We start from the raw sequence: 21,481 nt of genomic DNA on the forward strand, positions 1-21,481 counted from the left end.
GGGACCCCGCAGCGCCGGGCGCATCGCTCAGCCCGGGGCGCCGCTCCCCTCCAGCCCCCTCAGCCCGCGTGCAGCGCCCGTCTCCACGGCAACGCGGAGCGGGACGGGGCCGGGAGCGGGGCGGGAGCGGGGCGGGAGCGGGGCTCAGGCGGGAGCGGGGCTCAGGCCGGGAGCGGGGCGGGGAACGGGGCTCAGGCGAGGCTCAGGCTGGAGCGGGGCTCAGGCGGGGCCCAGGCTGGAGAGGGGTTCAGGCTGGAGAGGGGCTCAGGCTGGAGAGAGGCTCAGGCGAGGCCCACGCTGGAGCGGGGCTCAGGCGAGGCTCAGGCGGGAGCGGGGCTCAGGCGAGGCTCGGCCTGGAGCGGGGCCCGGGCTGGAGCGGGGCCCAGGCTGGAGCGGGGCTCAGGCTGGAGAGGGGCTCAGGCGAGGCTCAGGCAGGAGCGGGGCTCAGGCAGGAGCGGGGTTCAGGCTGGAGAGGGGCTCAGGCTGGAGGGGGGCTCAGGCAGGAGCGGGGCTCAGGCAGGAGCGGGGCTCAGGCAGGAGCGGGGCTCAGGCGAGGCTCAGGCTGGAGAGGGGCTCAGGCAGGTGCGGGGCTCAGGCAGGAGCGGGGCTCAGGCAGGAGCAGGGCTCAAGCCGGAGCGGGGCTCAGGCAGGAGCGGGGCTCAGGCTGGAGAGGGGCTCAGGCAGGAGCGGGGCTCAGGCGAGGCTCAGGCAGAAGCGGGGCTCAGGCGAGGCTCAGGCTGGAGAGGAGCTCAGGCGAGGCTCAGGCAGGAGCGGGGCTCAGTGGCTGCCCCGGGCCCGAGCGCGGCTCCCGTACCCGGCCGGGCCCTGCGGGCTCGTCCCGCGGCCGCCCTGGAGCCAGAATGGCCACACGGGGACAGCCGGTCCGCGCTCGCCCCATGCCATGTCTGAGCAAAGCCCCGACCTCGGTGATACAAACGGGGACCACAGCCTCTGTCCTGCATTATTCATCATCTCACCAGTGGATATGGGGTGAGGGGGAGAAACCCAACGAAATATGTCTATATATTAATTTAAAACTATTTTCCAGATTGCTTCAAAATTCAAATTAATTAAGATTAATTAAAAATTAAATAAAAAATAAAAAGCTCCAAAAGTGATTTTTAAATTTCACTTACATCTTTAATGTAGAAGTAACTCCAGTGGGGTTGGTATTTTTAGTTTCATGCAGTGTAACGAGAGACGGGGACTTGCTATTCTACTGTGGCAGAGCTGCAGAGCAGGGAACAATCGGATGGGGGCCTTCACCTGGGGAAACAACAGGCAAAACTGTAGGGACAAGGAGGGGACACAGGAGGAAGACTCTGGCAGAGATGTCCTCCAAGTGTGGCCTCCTTTCCCTTACCCGAAGCCATTCCAGTTACCTGCCAGCTCCACCAAATGTGAAAAGGGGAAAGGAAAGAGTCTCCCTGCTTCAGCCACCGCTGACTCCAGGAAAGCCATGGCCACAGTCGCCCACCCTGCTTTTACCATTCCCCAGATGCAAGAAAGAAGAACCTTAATCCTCTTGGAAGCGCTGCCCTTTTCACAGGCAAAGCGTGTGCCCTCCCATCCTGCCATTCTGGGAATATGAATGTAGATGCTCATGAAAAGCAAGTAAATACCTGGTCCACAGGGGAAGAGTCTGCGTTTGAATTTCAGGGATGTGACTGAAGAGTGAAACTCTAAAAAGCAGCAAATCAGCAAATGAGAAGGAATATGGGATTCTGCACAGACCCAAGTGTAATTTTTACTCACATCCTTTATCATTTAATCAGAGCTGATGACATGACTCTTGTAGCAATTGTGTGGTCAGTGTTGATGCCCAGATGAGAAATGGGCTCCAGTGTGTTGGATACACAAAGTATCACTGCTCCAAAAATTACCAGTGTCATCTAAAGTAAGAGGCAAGAATTGAACAGCAAAGCAGCACGGGGAGGAAACTGGAGGGTCCTGGCGATGCAGATGAGATTGCTTGTCCCTGGACACCTTCATGGTCCTGTTGAATTAAGATAATTTCCACCTGTTCAGTTCATTTACCCTTTTACAATTAAATCCCCAGTTCCTCAGAGGAAAGGCAGTTCCTAGCCAGGAGGTTATGTCGTAACTCAAGAATATTTTGTGAGGAACAGGAGGTGATCTGGAAAACGAACTCCAGGATGGGGTTTTACATGGAGAGACATCTGAGCAGGCAGCAGAGCAGCCAAGGCTGATCTCCCCTGTTAGACTTAACACAGCGTATTCAAAAATGAGGGATTAAAGTGAAGCTGTTTCGTGCAAGGACTTTTCAAATGCCTTTATTCACCAAAGAATATCACATCTGAAAATATACATGCACCTTTTCCCCAAGAGGATGTCTCAACAACAGAAAGTGTAACTGAATAGCATTCACAAAAATACTAAATGTGCACAATGACCCTTTGCATAAAGCAGACTTAGCATAATGTTCCAAAAATTAACAAAACAGAAGCACATAATTGCTGCTACAAACCACTTCAAGAAGACTACTATGCTGGGTCTAGTGGTATCAAATAATTTTTATTTAAAATTGTATTGAATTCATCTGTTTACAGATTTCTTCTACAAGTTCTACATCTCAGAGGCTAATTGCAAACTAAAAGTTGGATACAAAAACACAAATTAATTCCTTCAATAACCGTTCAAAGTGAAGACTGACAAAATGTGTGACATTGTAATAAAATGCTTGAACTGAGGTTTAAACAAGGGTTTAACAAAGACTTTATTACTCTCTTCTCTATGCACCATTCAACATGCATTCAAGATGAGAAATATGCCTCTTATTTAAGGAGTTTATTCCAACAAGCATCCTGTTCTTCTTTTTCTGAGAAGAAATCCGTGACAGAAATGTGGAGTAATACAATGTTTACAAAGTCAAGAGTGCAAATCCATGGAAAATGGACATGCATATGCATCCTCAAAGACACAGGTTAGAACAGATAAGTTTAATTTCTACTACTTGGCAAGGCTGTTTCTGTATCAGTTGCTTTAGGGATGCTTGTTTTATTAACTTTACATACTTGCATGACATCTGCTGTGACACCATGATATAAAATATTCTACAGAGTCAGGACGCTGAAATTTTGCTCTCACTAGAATACCCAGCTCTGCTTTTTCAACCAAGTAAAGAAATGCCCCTGTGCCTGTCTGAAAGGATGCCAGACAGGGAAAATGGAAAGCTCTGACTAGCTGCATATCTGAAATCAGTGAAGCAAAGGAGCAGAGACCATCAGGGAGACTGCAAAGGTCCCTGATTCTCAGGCCCAGTGTAAATTAGAGCCCAGCTGGCAGCGGTACTCGGGAGACCATACGCTAGCCGAGGATGGCTGGAGCACAGCATGTTTCAACCATATGTCTGACATACTGCCTCCTTTCCAAGGGTCTCTGGCATAGCAGGGCTTGGATAGGCTCTCACTCAGCTGGCCAGGTTCAGAGCTCTCCTCTTCTTTGTGCTGAAACAATGGCAGCGAGGCTGCAGCCCAGGCACAGCAGCAGCACCGCGCATCAGCCCTGTGCAAGGGGCACGTTCTGCGCTGGAACCGCTCCAGCTGAGCCCGCCTGCGTCACAGGTGGGCAGGGAGAGCCACCGGGGCTCAGCACACAGAAATCATGGGCCACAGCACTGCTACTGCTCCCTTTTCTCACTGCTAGCAGTAACGAGTTTTGTTCTGTATTGTGCCTCACTCTGCACGTTCACCGCAGTCCCACAAATTCCGATTCACTAATCATTTTATCCAACAGATGAACACCACTACCTCAGAATATTATTTTCATTTTCTCCTTTCAATTCTGCTATTTTTTCCTACTATTTCGATTTTTTTCAAAATAAAGGTGGGCTTAATTCCATTCCTGTGTGCTGTTAAATTCAGGTTCTGGAAGAACTTGCTCCATTTTCTTTTTCTTCCACTTTCATGGCTTTGTCGCGATACTCGACTGAGCTACTGCTCTCTCAGGTTCTGTCCCTGCCACTCATGATCCAAACCCCTTTGGTCTGGCATTTGCCAGAGAAAAAGCGTGCTGAAATGCTGCTACATAAACAAGCAATGCACCTATGATTCTAGAGGTGTCTATGCCCAAAGAGCCTAAAAAGTGCAAATGTTTTGTTACAAAAGGGCCATTATAGCTCTTTTCTTCATTCTCTATGTTCTGTTAAGTGATTTTTCTGCAGTTTAACATATTCCAGACCTTTGCTGGCAGAAGCAATGCTTATAACCTCCCTTAGAAGTGTATTCAGTTGGGAGCTGCCTGGCTACACAGGATTTTATACATCGTTCAGCTAAGTCAGCGATCCATATGCAAAAACCAAGCGCTCAGGGACACCATGTGGATTTGTGACATTCTTCAGAGTACATTGTGTCTCTAATAAACCAATGAATGGATTAAACTCAGCCATAAAAATGTTTTCTCGTCTCTGTGACATATACAATATGGATAAGCTTTATTTAATAAGTAGCTAAAAACTAACACCACACGTTACTTAAACAGGTTAAAAAACACTCCTCAGTTTTATAACTTGTTTAAGAAGAGGAAGCAGAGCACTTAACAAAATGTGTGAAACTCGAAACACCGTGATGAACATTAACATGGGACATCTTGATTATGCACATTTCATTTTAGAAGCTATCTTTGCCTTATAACAGTTGAAAAGCAGAAAAGACAAACAAACCTTTCCAATACTGTATTTCCTGACAAGCTATTTCATCTTGGCATTCCAGGACAGATTATTTCTTTGCATCACGCTGTTGTCACGAGTTAGGCACTGGATAATGGATAGTTTTAAAAACAATCCATCTGTATTTAGTCAATAAAGTAATGGTTTGTAAACTTACTCAGCAGCTAGCTGTTTCTTGAAAAGAATAGAAGACCATTCAAGGGAAAAGAGTGACAAGACTTGGTTATTTCCTAATGATCAGATTTTGTTCTTTGCACGGTCATGCTTACTGCTCTCAGGAAACCTCTCATCTGTCTACAAATGACAAACAATTATTTGACTTAATTAGCAAACCCTGGGTCGAGTTCCTGTTCCAGAATGATTGGCACTGCAACTGGCTTGAAAACTTGCTTCAATGGGAGATGTCCTTTCTTTTTATGATTCCTTATATGTCAACTGACTGTAGCAAGCACTGTGATTTCAAGCTGCTTAATATTTTCAGGTTCCTCACAAGAACAAACCCTTCTGGAGGCTCAACACAAGTGTAACATCAGCTTTCTACAGCTTATGCTCCTCTCTCATTTCCAGTGACAGAAGCGATGGGGGCAGTCAGAGCACCCATGGCTACCAACCTCTGCGTTCAGATGTGTTTGTCCCCAGTGCCTCTGTGGAGAGACAGAGCCAAACCCAGTCACAGCTGTGAAAACCCAGTGAAAGCAATAGCCATGTAGCCTGTGTCCAACAACTACTTTTGAAATCCCAATTATTTACTCAAATCTTCTAAGATAAAAGTCCATCCAAACCACAGTGGTAACTGTGACTGGGAGGAGTATTAATCTGCATATAGACATTGATTTCTTTGTTTTAAAGGAACAATCCCTTAATTCTCATTTATCTGCTTTAGACATTTAATGAAATGATCCATTTCCTCCCTTATTTCCTGCTTTATCTTAAAATGCCTGGTAGAACATGGTGAGTTTCAGCGAGGACCAGGCACTCCACAGTTTTCTCCCTGCACTTATTGTAGTTGGTGGAACCATAGGTATCATCACCAGAATGCTTCAAGTTAAGTTATGTAACACAGTAAGTGCTGAAGTCAGGTTTAAACCACAGGATAAACTCCGTAACATAAGAAAAAGAGGAAGGACTAGGACAGGATGAGGTCTGCTACCACAATGTCACACAGGGCCCTCAAGAACAGCACCAGTTGGAAGCTGTCCTGCTCTTATTCAAAGAGAACAGTGCAGAAGAGGTTAATGCTGTTGGTTAATTTATGATACTTTCTTTCACACATCTCAAAATATATTTGGATCATCTTTTTGATAGGAAACTTATATTCCTTCAAATCAGCATATTTTCATGATCTAGTAATATTCTGTCCTGTAACATACATACAATTAATTATTTTGGGGGGAAACAAAAAAGAAAATGAGCTGCATTTCCCTATGGCTTCTTTTTCACACTGTCTTAGGTATATCATTAAATATTTTACCCATTTATTAAAAAGAAAAGCAAACTATAGAATAATTAGGTATAAAAACAGATTACAGAATAGTTCTGTCCAATTCAATTTTTAAGCATATGCAGAGAATACTAAGAACTGTTGGTAAGAAAAAAAATCCAAAGAATGTATTTTGAAGTACTTGGAATCATAATAAACACATGCTGGGCATTTGGTTAAAAACTTTTAAGCACCTGTGATAAATTACAACTTAACAATTTCTAATTCTAATATCCTACAACAGAGGTCAGGAATCTTCTGCTACAAATTTCGTATTGCTTTATAGGGAGGATAATAGAATTGTTGAGAAAATAAGTTATATTCAGTTCTAACAGTATTTCTTCTTTTTTGTTCACTACATACTATTTAATATTTTCCTTTGTACACTTCTTGATAGTTGAGCTTTAAATGAAACTCTGGAAAACAACATTAGGATTCAAAATACACTGGAAGATTTTATTTTCAGGGTCACAAGTAGCATAGTGAGATTTCTCTCTTAAACAATGACACTTAGTATCTCTGTAGTTCTATGAATACTTTTGAAGTGTCATATTAAAACCAATCTCTTGGCCTTCAGGCAAAGAGAAGCAATTAGTCTTGGAGTTGTGAATAAATAAAAATCCATTTATATACCCGTCCTTGACACGTACCTTGCAAATCTTAGAAACTTCATCTAGTGGGAAAAGAAATGTTAAATCATGAACACCAATACTAATCATACCGCAATGTTGCTTCCTAAAACTGTTTAGTTTATATCAATCTTTTAAGTATTGATTCATATGTATATACTCATACATATTGAAACAAAACAACAGAAAGGCACTCACACACTTGAGTGAGAAGAAAGAACTGAGAGCGTGCATCCAGAGCTCTAACGCGTACCTTTATTACCCTCAACATTAATAGAGGCAAGAAAAAACACAAAGCTCCCAAGTACATTGTCCTTTGCTCAGATACAGTAAAAACAATCCCGCACAAGTTACCTACCACGCGGGCTTTTTCCTTCCGAGTGCTACTGTGTCTTTGCTTTGATCTACAAGCAAACAAACAAACCGAATCTTTATTATCCGTGCATCCCTTTTCCATGCGGCACAATTAAATAGTGCCTGGCACAGATGTGTTGGGATGAGTCACATCGCAATTTCTACTTTTCGTACCAGCGCAGTATTTTTAGGTCTTTCCTCTTTAGCGTGTCTCAGTGCAGAAGTATCCTATTTTTATGCTGCTCTGATTGCTGTTCGAGATTCCCGTATTTATTTTTCACTTAGCAGTCAGTAATACACAAAGGAAGTAAAAAATTATGATTCCAAGTCATTGCAAATAGTCCGCCCGCATCCCCACAAAAGAGCTGAGTGAAACTCGGGCTGCGCGGCAGGTCAGATCTCAGTAGAGTTTGTCCCCCCTGGATCCACTTGTTGACCAGAGTGCCGAGGAAATGAGAGTACTTAGGCTACAGCCTCGTGCAGCCATCAGGTGAGGCAGCTGGCTGGGGACACGCTTGTGTGCGGAGGTTATTTTAGAATAAAATCGGCCCCTTTGTGCCGTGCTCAGAGAGGCAGAGTGTCCCAGCCTGGAGGTCAGAGGTGGGACAGTGACCCCTACAGAGATCACACCTGGGCTGATGGGATGGTCAAGGAAAACAAATTTTAGTCTGTTCTGGATGCAAATCTCTGTGCTGACCTAGTTCTCATTCTCCTTTTCATTTCAGAAGCTCAGCTAAAAATCCATAAATTAAGGAAATTAACTGATGGAGCCTCCGGCATCTTTGTAAGCTATTTAAATCTTTAAATTTACAACATCTTCTGCATATATCAAGTAATTGAACTAACTGCAGGGATGTAACTTTAATGAGAAAATTTCCCTCTTCTCCTGTAGTTTGTACTCTAGAAGGAAAAAAAAAAAAAAAAAAAGGAAGAAAGAAAGAAAAAAAAAAGCTCCCCTTAGGAGAAAAGTTTCTGTTTATTCCTGCCGCGGAAGAAAACTTTCAAACCCCCCTCCCCGCCCAGTTTTAGGGTGTCCTGCCTGCACGGCGCTCCGCCGTTCCGGGCGGGGGCAGCGCGGGGGGCGCGGGGCCCTCCCCGCTCTGCCCTTCCGGGGCCGCGCTCCGTTGCGTAACGGGCGCGCGGCGGCCCCGCGCTAGTGGGCGCTGCAGCCCCGCCGAGCCGCGGCCGCCGGGGCCGTTCCGCGGGCGCGGAGGCGGCGGAACCCCCCCATCCCTGCATCTCTCCATGCCCTCAGCGCGGGGCGCGGCCGAGCGCCGGGAGCGCCGCGGGGCCGCCCCTCGGCTGCGGCGCGATGGGCGCGGAGCGGGCCCGCGCCCTCCCCAGAGCTTCCGTGGGGAGCAGCGCGGAGCGGGGGCGCATCCCCCGCGGCGGCGCGCAGAAGCACGCAGGCACCGGCAGACCCGCGCCTCTGGCTGAAAGTTGAGGGAGGGAGGGATTTGCCTTTTTTTTTTTTTTTTCCTCCTTCACGGAGGGGTTCCCTGCCGTTCCCCCCCCCCCTCATAGTACGTGGGGCGGGCGCGCTGCGCGCCCGCGGAGCCGCCCGCGGAGCCCCGCGCCATCGCGCCGCGCGCTCTAATTGAAATGGCGCTTTTGGCCGGGGGCGGGCTGCCAGGGCGCTCCGCAATAGCACAATGCATGTCGATAGACGTCATTTGGTTTTAATGGCCTACAGGAAATTTGGCGTTTACAATGCGAGACATTAGCAAAGGGTGAAAGGGAGGGGGAGGCAGGCAGGATGGATGGCTGGGAATAATTGCAGCCCCCCCCCGCCCCCGAGGCCCCCCGTCCGCACCTCGGCGGCGCTGGGTGCTGCAGGGAAGCGGGGGTCGGGGCTATTTTTTTATTATTTATTTTTTAACTTCATCTAGTTTATCAACAAGTGCAGAGTGGGTGCTACCCTAATTGTAACAGAGGAGTCAAGAGATGTGAGAAACGTGCCCTGTGTTACTTATTTGGGAGCTGAAAATTTATGCCTAGTTGAAAATGCCTGGGGAAATATTACATCAGACCAAATGACAATGATTAAAATCAGCTTTTTTCCCCCCTTCCCCCCCTCTCTTTTCCTCCTTCTTCTTTTCAGTAAGTCTGTTGAAGGACGTGACAGTGGCCTGATCCTCCCCAGCACCGAACCGTTATCCCCGGCAGGGCCGGGCCGGGCCGGGCCGGGCTCCGCGGGGCTCAGCGCAGGGCTCGGCGCTCCCGCCCCGCGCGGAGCGGCTCTGCGGGCGGCGGCGCCGGGGGCGCGGGCTGGGGAGCCGGCCGCCTTCCCAGCCTTATTTCATTTTCAAGGGCTGTATTTTATTTTATTCTGGGGGGTGGGGGGTGGTGGGGGAGTAAATCTGCAGACCTTCACCAAAAGGAGGGAAAAATATCCAATTTTCATCGCAAAATTAGCTAGGGCGAGAGCAAAGGGCTGAGCTAATTGTAGCCTAATCCTCTGCCCTGCAGGCGTTTGCAAAGCCCTGAGCAAGAATTCGCTTTTTTTCCTCCTCTTCTCCCTTCCCTCTGTTATTTAGAGACGGGATTATTGCCTTTCTTCTCATAACAGCCTCGGCAGTTTCATTTAAAGGCTTTTTTTTCCCCCCTCTCACACACACACATACACACACACGCACAAAATAAATAGAAAAAGAAGCAGCAAAAACAGGGGAAGAGAGAGGAGACAGAGCAGCTTTAGAAATAATAATCACAGCAGGATCTGCGGAGCAAAGATAGTAATAAAAGCAAAAAGCTGAGCCCATCCGCACACAGCCCCGGCAGAGCCCAAAGCCAAACGGGGGCTCGCAGATCTCTTCCGTGCTCAAGGTAAGGACGGCGGCGGCTCTGCCCGTGCGCCCGCCCGTGCGCGGCCGGAGCGCGCCGTACGCGCCGCGCCTCGCCTGGCGCCGCACCGCGCGCTCCGCGCCTGCTCGCGCTCCTTCCTTCCCCCCCCAACCCCATCCCTTTTTTTTTTTTTTTTTTTTTTTTTTTTTGTAAAGTGCCTCTTCAAACTCACTCGGCTGCCGCCGGCTCCGGGGAGCAGCGGCAGGGTTGTTTTTTTTAAAGCTACAGGAGCCCGTTTGCAGCCGCCCCGCTTTGGTAGCGCTGCGCGTGTGCGTGTGTCTGTGTGTGCGTGTGCGTGCGTGTGTATGTTTTGTTTTGCTCCGCTCCAGCATGGGCAGCGCCGGCGGAGCCCCGCGGCCCGGGGTGCCCGCGCTCCCAGTGCCCCCCCGGCCCCGGCTCTGAAGACGGCGCAGCCCCAGCGCGGCGGAGGCAGCGCGGCTCGCTCCGCGCTCTCGCATGGTACACGCGGAGCCGCGGCTCGGGAGCGCGGGCAGCGCGGGCCGGGGCGCGGGGGCTGGCGGCGGGGCGGCTCGGCACAAAGGGAAGGCGGGCGACAATGGGGAGCGCCGCGTATGGAAAACACGGGCGGGCTGTGAATGAAACTCTGGCGCCAGTGAGAGTGGAAGGCTTGGTTTGGGGTAGACTTCAAACCACTCTAGGCTATAGTTTGCATTCCTGCTCCTGCATGCGATGTGGCACACTTCTGCAAAATTAATACATTAGCCTGGCTAATGCTCACCACCATTGGCTGCGCGGAAAATGTGCAGGATCGGGGATTCGGGCTTGACTTTTTTTTTCTTGCATTCATCTAAGACATCTCCTTTCTTGTTATGTGGGAATAAGTAAAGGACGCCATGTTGTGCTTTCTTTTTTTTTTTTTTTTTTTGGTTGAATTTTACCTTTGGGCATACAGTGTGTTCAAAAGAAAAAGGCAGCAGAAGTTGAGTGACCGGGTGCGTTGCTCGCTGGTGATTTCCCTGACCATCAGCAGGGAAAAGCATTTGGGTGACGTGAAACTTGCACTAAATAGACTGGAGACTGCCAGAGAGAGGCGGGTTGCGGGGTGGGGGGGGAAGAGGGGGAGGAAGGAGAAAGCCTTTCTTTTTTTTTCTTTTTTTGTTTTTTTTTTTTTTTTTTTTTGGGGCAACCAGCGCTCCACAGGGAGTTCTCCTTTGACCCCTCTTCCCCGCCTCTCCCCCCAAAAAGTTTTGGGCACGATCTTGTCTCTCGGTGTTCACCAAAGCAGCGTGGAGGTGTGTGCTAATGTTTATGGACTTTTAATTTTGAAGCCGCCGAGCCCAAGGTTTGCAGTCCCCCCGGCCCGCTTTGTCTGTGGGCTGGGAACTCAGCAAGTTGTGGCTGTGGCGGCAGGCCCGGGGGTCGCCGTCCCTGCTCAGACAAAGGTAATGGCCCGGTCTGTGCCTGTGCCCGGGGCCGCAGACGCTGCCCTGCAGCCACGGCAGCGCCGGGGAGCTCCTGGCCCGCAGTGCCGAGCGTGGGGAGCCCGGGGGGCTGTGCTGGCTGGGTTTCCCCGCAGTGCTGGTGCCGAGGGGCCCTGCGGAGCGGAGCAGCTCCCCTGAGGCGGTGCCGGGGGGAGCCGGGCCCGGCCCGCCCCCAGCGCGGCTCCCCGGAGAGCGGCCCCGTAAACCTGCCCCTCTCGCTGCGCGTCCTAAATGTGCGTGGAGGAATTAAACTGCACGAGTGAATAACAGCATTAGTTTCAATTAATTTTTATCCTGGCAACAATAAAGTTTAGAAACAAAGCGCTTTTACATCCTTAATTAGTCTTGCTTCCCATCTGTAGTCTTTTAAGTGCCTGCTCCTTGATTTAACTTTGTCCCTCCTTCAGAGCCGCCTCCTTTTTATTATTTTACTTTTTTTTTCGTTCCCCCTTCCAGACTGCCGCCTGTTTCTTTCCTGCAACCTTTCACCTCCCTTGTCCCTGTCTGTCTGCTCTGCTCTGTGCAGTTTATTTCTCCTGTATTTTCCCAACATCAACAGCAGTATTGGTTACCATGGCCCCGAGCTATGTGCAGAGGTGGGAAAGCTTCATCCGCCCAAAACTTCTTACACTTTTGAAGTCTTTCTTTTAGTAGGATCTGAAATGTATCATCTAGAGTGTGTATTAAATGAACAGTATTCCTGAAGGCTTTAGAGCAAGAAAGGCAACACCCTGGAAAATTCTGCAGTCTTTCAGCATTCTCTGCCCTAGGGTTATAGCCCTGGGCACGGAGCTGAATGGAGCTCTTACAACTGCCTTCTGTTTACCTTTTATGGTTAAAATAACAGCTTAGCAAAGAAGCAACTTCATGGAGAAACGATTCAGTGAAATCATCTCAAGCTGTAGCAGCATAGCTAGTTTAATCACCCCTAGAGAGCTGAACAACTGTGAGCACAATGGGACACAAAATCATTTTGTGTGTAAATGAGCATGGCATTGTGATTATTTCACTTTGCATGGGCAAATAGTTTTTACAAGCAGTTAGCTTAGGAAGGCAGAAAAAGATAAGCTGGCTCTGAAAGATCTTGGTGTGTAATGTTTGAAAAACTAAATATTCACATAATTTGGGAATCAGGCTCTATTGATTTTGCCTTCAGCAGGTTCCTGTGTTACTTATTAGAGCAGGGTTATTGTCTGCGCCACTAGTTGGGATGCTGTATCCTGTTGTATGCAGCTAAAGAGCAAGGATTATTTTACATGGTTTAATAAATGAAGTTTGTTAGTGTCTCTGCGATATTTACCCTTAAGGTTTTAATTTTCTCATCCATATTAGAAAATATGCGCATAAAGACTTTCGCTGGATAAATACATTTAGGATTTCGCTTTGTGCATAAAGTAAGTACATTACTCAGTGTGATGAATTTTTGCTGTGTGGTACATTGAGAAGAGGATGGAGTCATTAGGAATAGGGTCACAGTACCTTGAGAAACAGGGGGTATTTTTTTTGGAGCAATAGTGCCCTTCATGTAGTGCTTGGCAGTTGCGCCTCTTGATAATTTGCTCATACAAAAATGTTTGACTTTCACACCTCTAATAAAAATCTAGGATTCATCTTTTAATATGAGTCTCCTCAAGCCAGTGCTTTAATTCCCCTTCTCCTCCTCTCCCCCCAAAAGCCAGTAGCACCCTCAATAAGTATGAAAAGCCATAAAAGTTTGAAAACTATTTTAGCTTTCCAGTGATTTTCTATAATTAAGTGTTTTTTCAACACATGCTCTAGCTGAGAAATGCCAAAAGCAGAGGATTGTTCAAAAGGTCCCTCCAGTGAATAGTATAAATTAAATATCTACTGTGTGAGTATGGCCTCACTGAGAATCTCAGTCTTTACAGATCAAGGAATTTACTGGTATACTAACATTAAACAAAATCCTAAGATAGCAGCAGTGTTTAAATATGCACAAATAGATTCGTATCACTTGATCTTTAGCTATCTGTGCATATTTTAAAATTGATGTCTGTATTTCAAGACAAATGGTTAAATGTAAGACACATTTACAGAGGACTGGAAGTCCTTTGATTTCATTTGGAAATTGTAACAAGGGGTGCAGATGAGCCCTAATTAGACTCTTGTTTTGTGAAACTGCGTGAGATTTATTTCTAAGGCAGCCCTGTACCGTGCAAGGTCTGTACCTTTATCGTTAGTGATAATGGTTGGGGTCTGAACAAAGACAGGGTTGACATTCAGCCTGGATCTTCTGACCCTTTCATTTAAGTGAAGGAGTAGAGACTGAACATGAGTTTACAGTGCTCTTTGGTAAGAAAAAAACCAGCAACCTTTGTCTGTGTTGGCAGACAGATTAGTAAACACGTTGCTAAAATACTGTAGGTACTTACATACTAAGTTGTTTTTAAAAGTTAGTTGTTTTATTTATGCTATATGACATATTTACTGAAGGCTGGCTACAACAAGCTCTTGTGGGAAACAAGAAAGCAACGTCTTCAGTCATGAAAGGATTCAGTCACTTTCCTTGAAGGTGGTGCTGTAGTGAAAATGTAAATGCCCAATTTCGCATCGGCTGACACAGAAGTCCTAGGACAGAGTTGGCATTTGCTTCGTGTTCAGTGCAGTTGTCCATCCAGCCTCTGAAGAGACAAGGATGTGGATTCATAATGGGGTGATGTATTTCTGTGCTGTAGATGCAAGAAATTCTTAGGAGCTAACCAAGATGAAATGCAGTAAATGGAGATGTCGTGATGACTTTGTGAAGCTGTTCAGATGTGTTAAGGTTTTTCAGTCCCTTTCTCTGTAGCTTGGAAATTATTTTACTATATTTACAATATTTTATTGCTAATTTACTTTCATCAAGTGGCATAGTTGGGCATCTTGTGCGAAATACTGCTGTGAGAAAGGCAGGACCAGCTTTAGATTTCTGAGAAACATTGTCAAAGTAATGTGGGAGAAATAGAAATTCACTTTGCAATGCTGCATGTGAAGTGCTTGTCAGATGCCAGGAGGAGCCTGGGTGCTTGGTAGCATGCTTGAATTACAGAATACCAGGGAAATTAGATTATATTCAGAAATGTCTTCGACCATAATGTTTTGCATATGTTGCTTTCCCCATAAGGGGGAGAATGGATGTACATTTTCTTAAACTTTTCCAAAAGGTTTTTTTTTCCGTTTGACCTGTGCGCCGTCTGCACCGATTGAACTGAAATCAGCTCTGAGACACATGTTTTGTACAGAATAAGCTGTGAATCTTAAGAGTTTTCTTAGGAAGAGAATTGAGGAATTCTCTTTTGCTTGGTTGTCCTGTTGATTTTTAAGATATTTCAGTATTTTTAGCTTTGATTTTGCTGAAAATTTTTGGATTTAATTCCGTAATTTCACTAATTTTCCAGTATTTTTAGGGCAGGAAACATTAGGTGGATAGTGGAATTTACAATTTCATGTGCCAGATTATACAGCACTTTCTTGTCCTGAAAGCGTGGGTCAGTTTATTTATCTTTCTGTTTTCACTGCTTCCAGGTATTAATTCCTTTCAGTTTGAAAGCTTATTAGTTGTTTAGGTCTAATATTAAAGCTTAACTAAAAATTACCCATTTATTTCACAATTATTGAAAATAAGCCGGAAAAATTGATCTTAGTTTGATGTGAAATTTACTACATGTATAAACCAAATGCCTTAGGTACTGAGGAAGTCACTAATTTAGAGGTGTCTTGTTACTGAGACAAACTTGCAAAAACCCCCTGAATCCCAATTCACAAATTGGTTATTCGTTTGTCGGGGGATATTTCACATCTAACACATAAGCCCACGACCTTTAATTAGAATTTTGCAGTTTGTTTTATGCCCCTTGAGGCTGACACCTTGAAAATTTTTTTCTTGATTTCTTATTGCTAATAAGCATCTTTCTCTTCCCCTCTGGTACTTCGAAGAAAATGATGCAAATACACTTAATTACAGTGGTGGCAATAATTTGTTAGCTGAATATGTGATCAGGCAGATGCAAAAATGATCTGATTAGATCTGTGATCACACTGGAAAGAAAGGTAGCACACTGCTAGATTTAAGAGGAATTGTTCTTTTTGCTCCCCGCTGCAGGAGGGAAGAAGCATGTCCCGTCTGTCTCTAACACGCTCCCCGGTTTCTCCTCTGGCTGCTCAAGGAATTCCTCTCCCAGCTCAACTCACCAAGTCCAACGCTCCCGTGCACATCGATGTAGGAGGACACATGTACACCAGCAGCCTGGCTACCCTGACCAAGTACCCCGACTCCAGGTAAGACCTGGTGCTGCCAGGCTGCCTGCTTCTGTTCCCTGCATGTACCTGTGAGGAATATTTCAATGCGAAGTACCATTTATTATATATTCACCACTTATGAATAATTCAGTTTCTGATTTATACAGTAACTTCACTAGGGTTCTGCAGAAAAAAGGCCTGTACAATTTATATATTATTTAGAGAGTCTATTCATTTTCTCTCTCAACATCCTCTGTGCTCTGCTGATAGGTTTGAAGCACCTGTTGGTGTGCTGCCCTAGATTATTTTGAACTGCACTGGGAAACTTGTTTCTTTCAGGTTTAGAGGGGAAAATTGGTTTTTTTTTCCTCAAGGAGAAAGAATGGTTCTGTGGGACTAATGGATGTCTCTGTTGGCCAGCCAGAATCCTGACCTCAGTGGTAGCTGTCAGTTCCTTTGGGCAGTGCCTGGCTGACCCGCTCTGGTGCTGCAGCCACAGACTGCATTAAATTCCTGTGTGTTCAAATGTGGTGCCTTGTGCTGGACAGGCTGGTGACATATCTGGCAAGATTTATGTAGATCTGGCCAGTATTATCTCAGGATAGACTCCAGATATGCCAAATTAGGAGCAGATGTGGCATGAGATGGTATCTGTATACGGATGGTTTGCCTGGCTGCCAGTCCTGCAGGGTCTGGGCTCCACGAGGGATGGGGGATCCTGGGCAGCGCGGAAGGCACTGCCCTGGCAGGGGTTAACCACATCCATGGGAGGAGCAGCACCTTGAGAGGTGCCTGGTTTTGATTTACAGTTATGGTCACTAAACCAATTCATCTTTTTGTCATTGAGGCTGCTCAGGGTCCAGAGGGTGAGGTCCAGAGGGTGAGGTCCAGAGGCTGAGTTTGAGTGCAGGGCAAATGTGGCTGTGCCAGGACAGGGTGCCCAGGGCACTGTTAGCTCCAAAGCAAGCCAAAGCCCTGGTTTTCTTGCCAGAGGTTTTGCTACCTGCATGGCCAGTATTCCATAAGCGAGTTTTTTTTTTTCCTTTTTTTGGTATGACAACCAGTGTAAAGAGCTAGTTTCATCTGAAGATTTTTCTTTTAAAAGAACTAAGGGGTTGTGCGGATTTGGCAGGTTCCCAAGCAATAAATGACATTTATGGAGACACCTTGAAATGCCTCTAATATCATAAAACATATGGCTGTGATTTCATTCCAAGGAAAGGGAGTGCTGAAATTCTCTATAGAAAAAAGTCCAATTATTAAAATACCTATATTTTATGGTCAGGCCAAAACAATGTGATTTTTTTTTTGGACAGCATCTGTTTAATAATGTTTTTGTGGTACTACTTTAATCACAGAGAAGAAATCTGTTTAGTGACGAGAGATTTATAATGGAGGAACATACAAATGCTTTATGGTATTAAAAAATACAGTGAAGATTCAGCAGTTGTAGTAGAGTGACACATCTGTTTCCACATTTTAAAATATCACTGCTATTTTTAAAATATGCCCCACATCAAACTTACTTAATAAAAGCTTCAGTTATGGAAGCTTTGGGAGAGTATACATAAATTCACAGATTTTATTTCAAGAGGATAGAGTATTGAACCAAAATATTTTTTTTTCTGCTTGATAAATAACAAAAGCATATTTCTTCAGATTTTGAAAGTACAAACTCACGAGAGCTTACATGTGTACTGTCTTTTGTTTATGTTGCTGTGTTATCTCATAGGGCTTCTTGAATGCCTTTTCAGCCGCACAAACTTCAGTTCTCACTGAAGTGAGAGCTTTCAGGATGAAACCTGAAGATGACATTATTTTTATAGCAAAAGATAACCCTTCACCAGCATCCCAAGTAGGACATATTGCTCGATACTTTATAAAACTGGGTGAATGCTATATCTTTATTTATTATCTTCTTTTTATTTATTTTTTTAATGTTATTGTTTTTTTCTGCAGTGCTGCTCAGCATACTTAATTGTAAGCCTCTCATTGAGTCTGGCATTTCTGGCTGGGGCAAAATACTTGGAGTTATTCCCATGGGGGTGGTTGGAGCTCCTGATGCTGCTTCCCTGCCCTGTGTGCATCTTCCATATGGTAGAGGCTGGCTTTGCAGTGGTGTGGCTGGAAGAGGATTCCTGGGTCTCTCATGGGGCAGGAGGAAAGAGATGGTTTTTCTGAGCAAGACATCTGGAAATAATGGCAGGGCACTGCTGGCTGCTGCTCAGAGGTAACATGTAGAGAGGCAAGGCCACACTGATCCACATGCTGAGCTTTCTGGATTATTTTGGACAGCGTGCTAAACTCTAGGTTTGAGCGTGAGTTTAAAAGCTTCAAATCCAAATCACACAAATCTGTAGATTTCAGCAAAAGGTATAAGCATGTTCTGAAATGCTTTGCTAAATCTTAGCTGCAATCACATGAAATAGTTTGTGCCCAACTGAATTTGAAAATTTGGGAATAAACTTCCTTTTTATATTTTTTCTATTGCTTTCACTGTGCTCCCAGATCCCAAATAGCTTTTAGCTTTGTAGGCTTTTTAGCATGTACTGTACTTGGGTTTTTAAGGGCACGTGGATTGTGAGCATGTGTATAAACACAGCCCAGGTGTGCATACGCAGAAACATCACATGCTGATGGAAAACAGGGAAAAATAAATCACCAAGTCGTGTTTAAACTTCCTCCATATTTTAAGGAGGGCCAGTCCTACTCAGTCCCGAACCAAGTGAGTTCCCATTGGTTTCAGTGAGAGGGAGGAGCTCCCAGCAGCTGGCCAGGTCAGGCACGGCAGGAGCTGGTGTAGGTCTGACCAGTTCCTGCCTGTACCTGCTGCAGCCACCCCTCTGGTGTGACACAAATCACAGTGACAGCAGCAGCAGGGCACATTGCTCACTGGCATCCCAGAGCAGTGACTCTGCTCTGCCCACACTGCTGGGCTGTGCCAGGCTGTGTGTGTGCTTGGCTCTGGTTTGGGGAGGAAAAGGAATTTTTCAGGAAACCTTACTCAAGTTAGTGAATGGCTGTTAATGTGAAACCGGAGGCCAAATCTTGCATTTCAGAGATCCCAGAATTGTTTCAGAGCAACTTTGGCAAAGTCTTTGATGTTGTTTGTATTAGTGCTGCTGCTGTGATCAGAGCATTTGTCCATTGATTAAATTTGCATAAGTAAAGGGTGCCAGATTAGGCATTAAAGGGGGTAGATGTCCTCCTTCCCGTAAATATTTATGGCCTACATAAATTCTCTTAAGAGAAGACTTGAGCAGCACACAACTGGTGTGACAAAGGTGAAGAGAGTTAAACAGCCACTGCCAAAGATGATTTCTGAGCGACTCACACTCTTGCACACCTTTCCAGTTGGCTTTTTTGAATTAAATCACACACAAGGCAAAAAAAAAAGGGTGAAAGGCAAGGGAAATGAGAAACATAAAAAGAAACTGTGATCAACAACAGCATAATGATGGTGGTCTTAGAAATTACCTCACAAGTAACATTATTATTTCCACATCCTGTACCTATTTATGGCTACTTTCTGTGCATACCCAAAACTGATGTTAAAGTTGACAAGCTTTGAAGGTACAAGGAGGTTGATGTTGTCTTACCTGGATCTGAGGCTTGGTTTCAGTAGTTTGTTTTCAGCAAATTCCACTTAAACTCCCAATTCTTGTAGTTCTGAATTACAGGTAAAAAACCAACAACAGCAACAACAAAAAACAGCCAAAAAACCCCCAAAAAACTCTGTTGAATTCTAGTGACTCTTACCATCAACATCTTATTTCTGTAATAACTGGCTAAGTAGAGAAATAATTCATCTTTGTAGCATTTGCTCTGGAAATTTCATTCCTGTTTTCACCCAGAGGACCTCTAAAGCAGCCCCTTCACACGTTGACACTTGGATGTGGATTTATATGACAGATTGTAAAGGCTGCAAAACCTCTAGCACATCTGCGAAGTGAGTTGCAAATTGTATTTATCCAATGGAGTGAGACAGTTTTTACATTTAGAGAGCAAACCTGCACCCAAGTCCAAGTCCTTACATGCAGTCAGGAATATGCAAAGGCAGTGCCAGATCCCCCAGTCTTATTCCCCCTGAACTCTGGCAGACATCTCATTGACTTCAAGCAGAAAAAGTAGAACCTCCAAATCCCTGTAGACCACAGCAAGCCCCCACTTCTTGATTTCACTGGAAATTTTGATACCTCTTTGAATTTTTGTTAGAAAGCAGAATGAGATTTTTTGTCAGAAGCCCATCCTTTCCACAGTCCTGAGCAGTGTTTTTATCTCAGAGAATTGCTCTGAGCTCTCTCTGAGCTGTTCTGCTGTACCAGGTAAATCTATTTCCCTCCCATTCTTGGCCAGTTTGTATTTGTGTGTAACCCTGTGTTAAAGAGACTTCATTTGCTATAAAAGCTCATTCTCTCTGTGGCATTCCTCGTGACAAAGGGAGCAGGAATGATTTCCATGCAGGCTGTGCTATGCAGGTGGGAGCAGTGAGGGTGCACAGAGCCCAGGGAGCCTCCCCTTGGTTTGCAGCCCTTGGGGTTTGGGAGCTCTGCTCCCAGCCTTTCCCCTTGGGAGCTGAGCCAGTGCAGCACAGAGCCCCTCCTGATCTCAGCTCTGGGGCACTGGGCATCCCACTGGCTCCATCCCACCACCCCACCTCTGTTTTCCTCCAAGGAAAACCAGCACAGGTTTTATTATTTGTTTGAGGAGCTAATGACCTCTCTACAAGACAGTAGTTTTCCAGGCATATCCCACTTTCCTCTGAACCCATGGACTTTTTTGGTGATTGACAAAGGAGTCCCCTAAAGCATGTGTCTTCTCCTCTGAGTGTTTCTTGTCAAAACACATTGTCATTCTTCTGACCCACCCTTAGAACAGCTCTCTTACCAAGTGACCTGATTCTAGCTACTCTCTAGGTATCTTTGGCTTTTAATTCAACTGCCTTTTCCTCCAGCACCTCCATCTCCCTGTTGGAACTCAGCACTGACACCTGAGATCTGCTTCTCCCTATTCCTCTGCAGCCACACCAGCCCAGACTGAGTTCAGGGGAATTCTCTGCTCCAAGTTTGAGGACCCCTCTGTTTTCACTGGTGGAACATGATTACTGACCCTGTACAGCTGTAGCCAGTGGTTTCATAGCTCAGACACATCTACTGAGATCTACAAGACAGATTTTCCACATCATCCTTTTACATGAAGGGTTCCATAATGTGCTTTATTCTGCACTTCTTGGGAGGGAGCAGGGAAATTCTTAATTTGGATGTATTTAGGATATATCATTCTCTGCATTTAGCAGATCTGAGAACATCTCATATGTCTTGCTCATATATTCAGTGTCAGTCTTCTAATAATTTATTTGCTAATTTTCCATCAAATCTGTGTATTATTGAGGTTATTGCCTGAAGACAATGTTCAATTAGCAAATTTTGTCACTTACCCCATGCTGGCAGTTAGGGTGTAAATCAGTGATTAAATAAGGCCTCTGCTCAAGACAGGTTAAGTGGGGTGAAGGCCACATGTGTTCCTAAGCAGTGAGTGTTGGTGGCTGTGCAAGCACAGCAGAGCTGAGGGAAGGGGGGATCCCCATCTGGAGCAGAGCTGGTTCTCCTGGGACAGCCCAGCCCCTGCTGCTGCAGTCCTGCACCACTGTAGTGCTGCACCACTGCAGTCACATCCATCCTGGCTCAGGGGTCTCCAGATCTCTCCATGCCGTTGTCGCTCCATGCTGTCACCCACCCAGCAGCTGTGCAGTGTCTGGTCCCTTTCCAGTCCCTCCCTCATCCCCCATGCGCTCTTTTAGGCACAG

The 21,481-nt window shown here is 45.9% G+C and overlaps 1 protein-coding gene across 5 annotated transcripts in view; it reads left to right on the forward strand.

Annotated features, from left to right (window-relative positions):
• Positions 1-21,481, forward strand: part of KCTD15 (potassium channel tetramerization domain containing 15) — a 259,607-nt gene that overhangs the window by 207,534 nt on the left and 30,592 nt on the right. Inside the window, exons 1-2 of one of the 5 annotated variants that reach the window (XM_033069859.2) lie at positions 9,482-9,976; positions 15,539-15,714. In XM_033069859.2, coding sequence (XP_032925750.1) covers positions 15,551-15,714 — 164 coding nt within the window. In that variant the 5' untranslated portion in view covers positions 9,482-9,976; positions 15,539-15,550. Of the gene's footprint in view, positions 1-9,481; positions 9,977-10,144; positions 10,454-11,193; positions 11,398-11,629; positions 14,111-15,538; positions 15,715-21,481 lie in introns of those variants that run through there. The other 4 variants (XM_033069858.2, XM_033069861.2, XM_033069857.2 and 1 more) reach the window with 4 other exon arrangements.

This window comes from Catharus ustulatus, chromosome 11, assembly GCF_009819885.2.
Source record: "Catharus ustulatus isolate bCatUst1 chromosome 11, bCatUst1.pri.v2, whole genome shotgun sequence".
Lineage (NCBI taxonomy): Eukaryota > Metazoa > Chordata > Aves > Passeriformes > Turdidae > Catharus > Catharus ustulatus.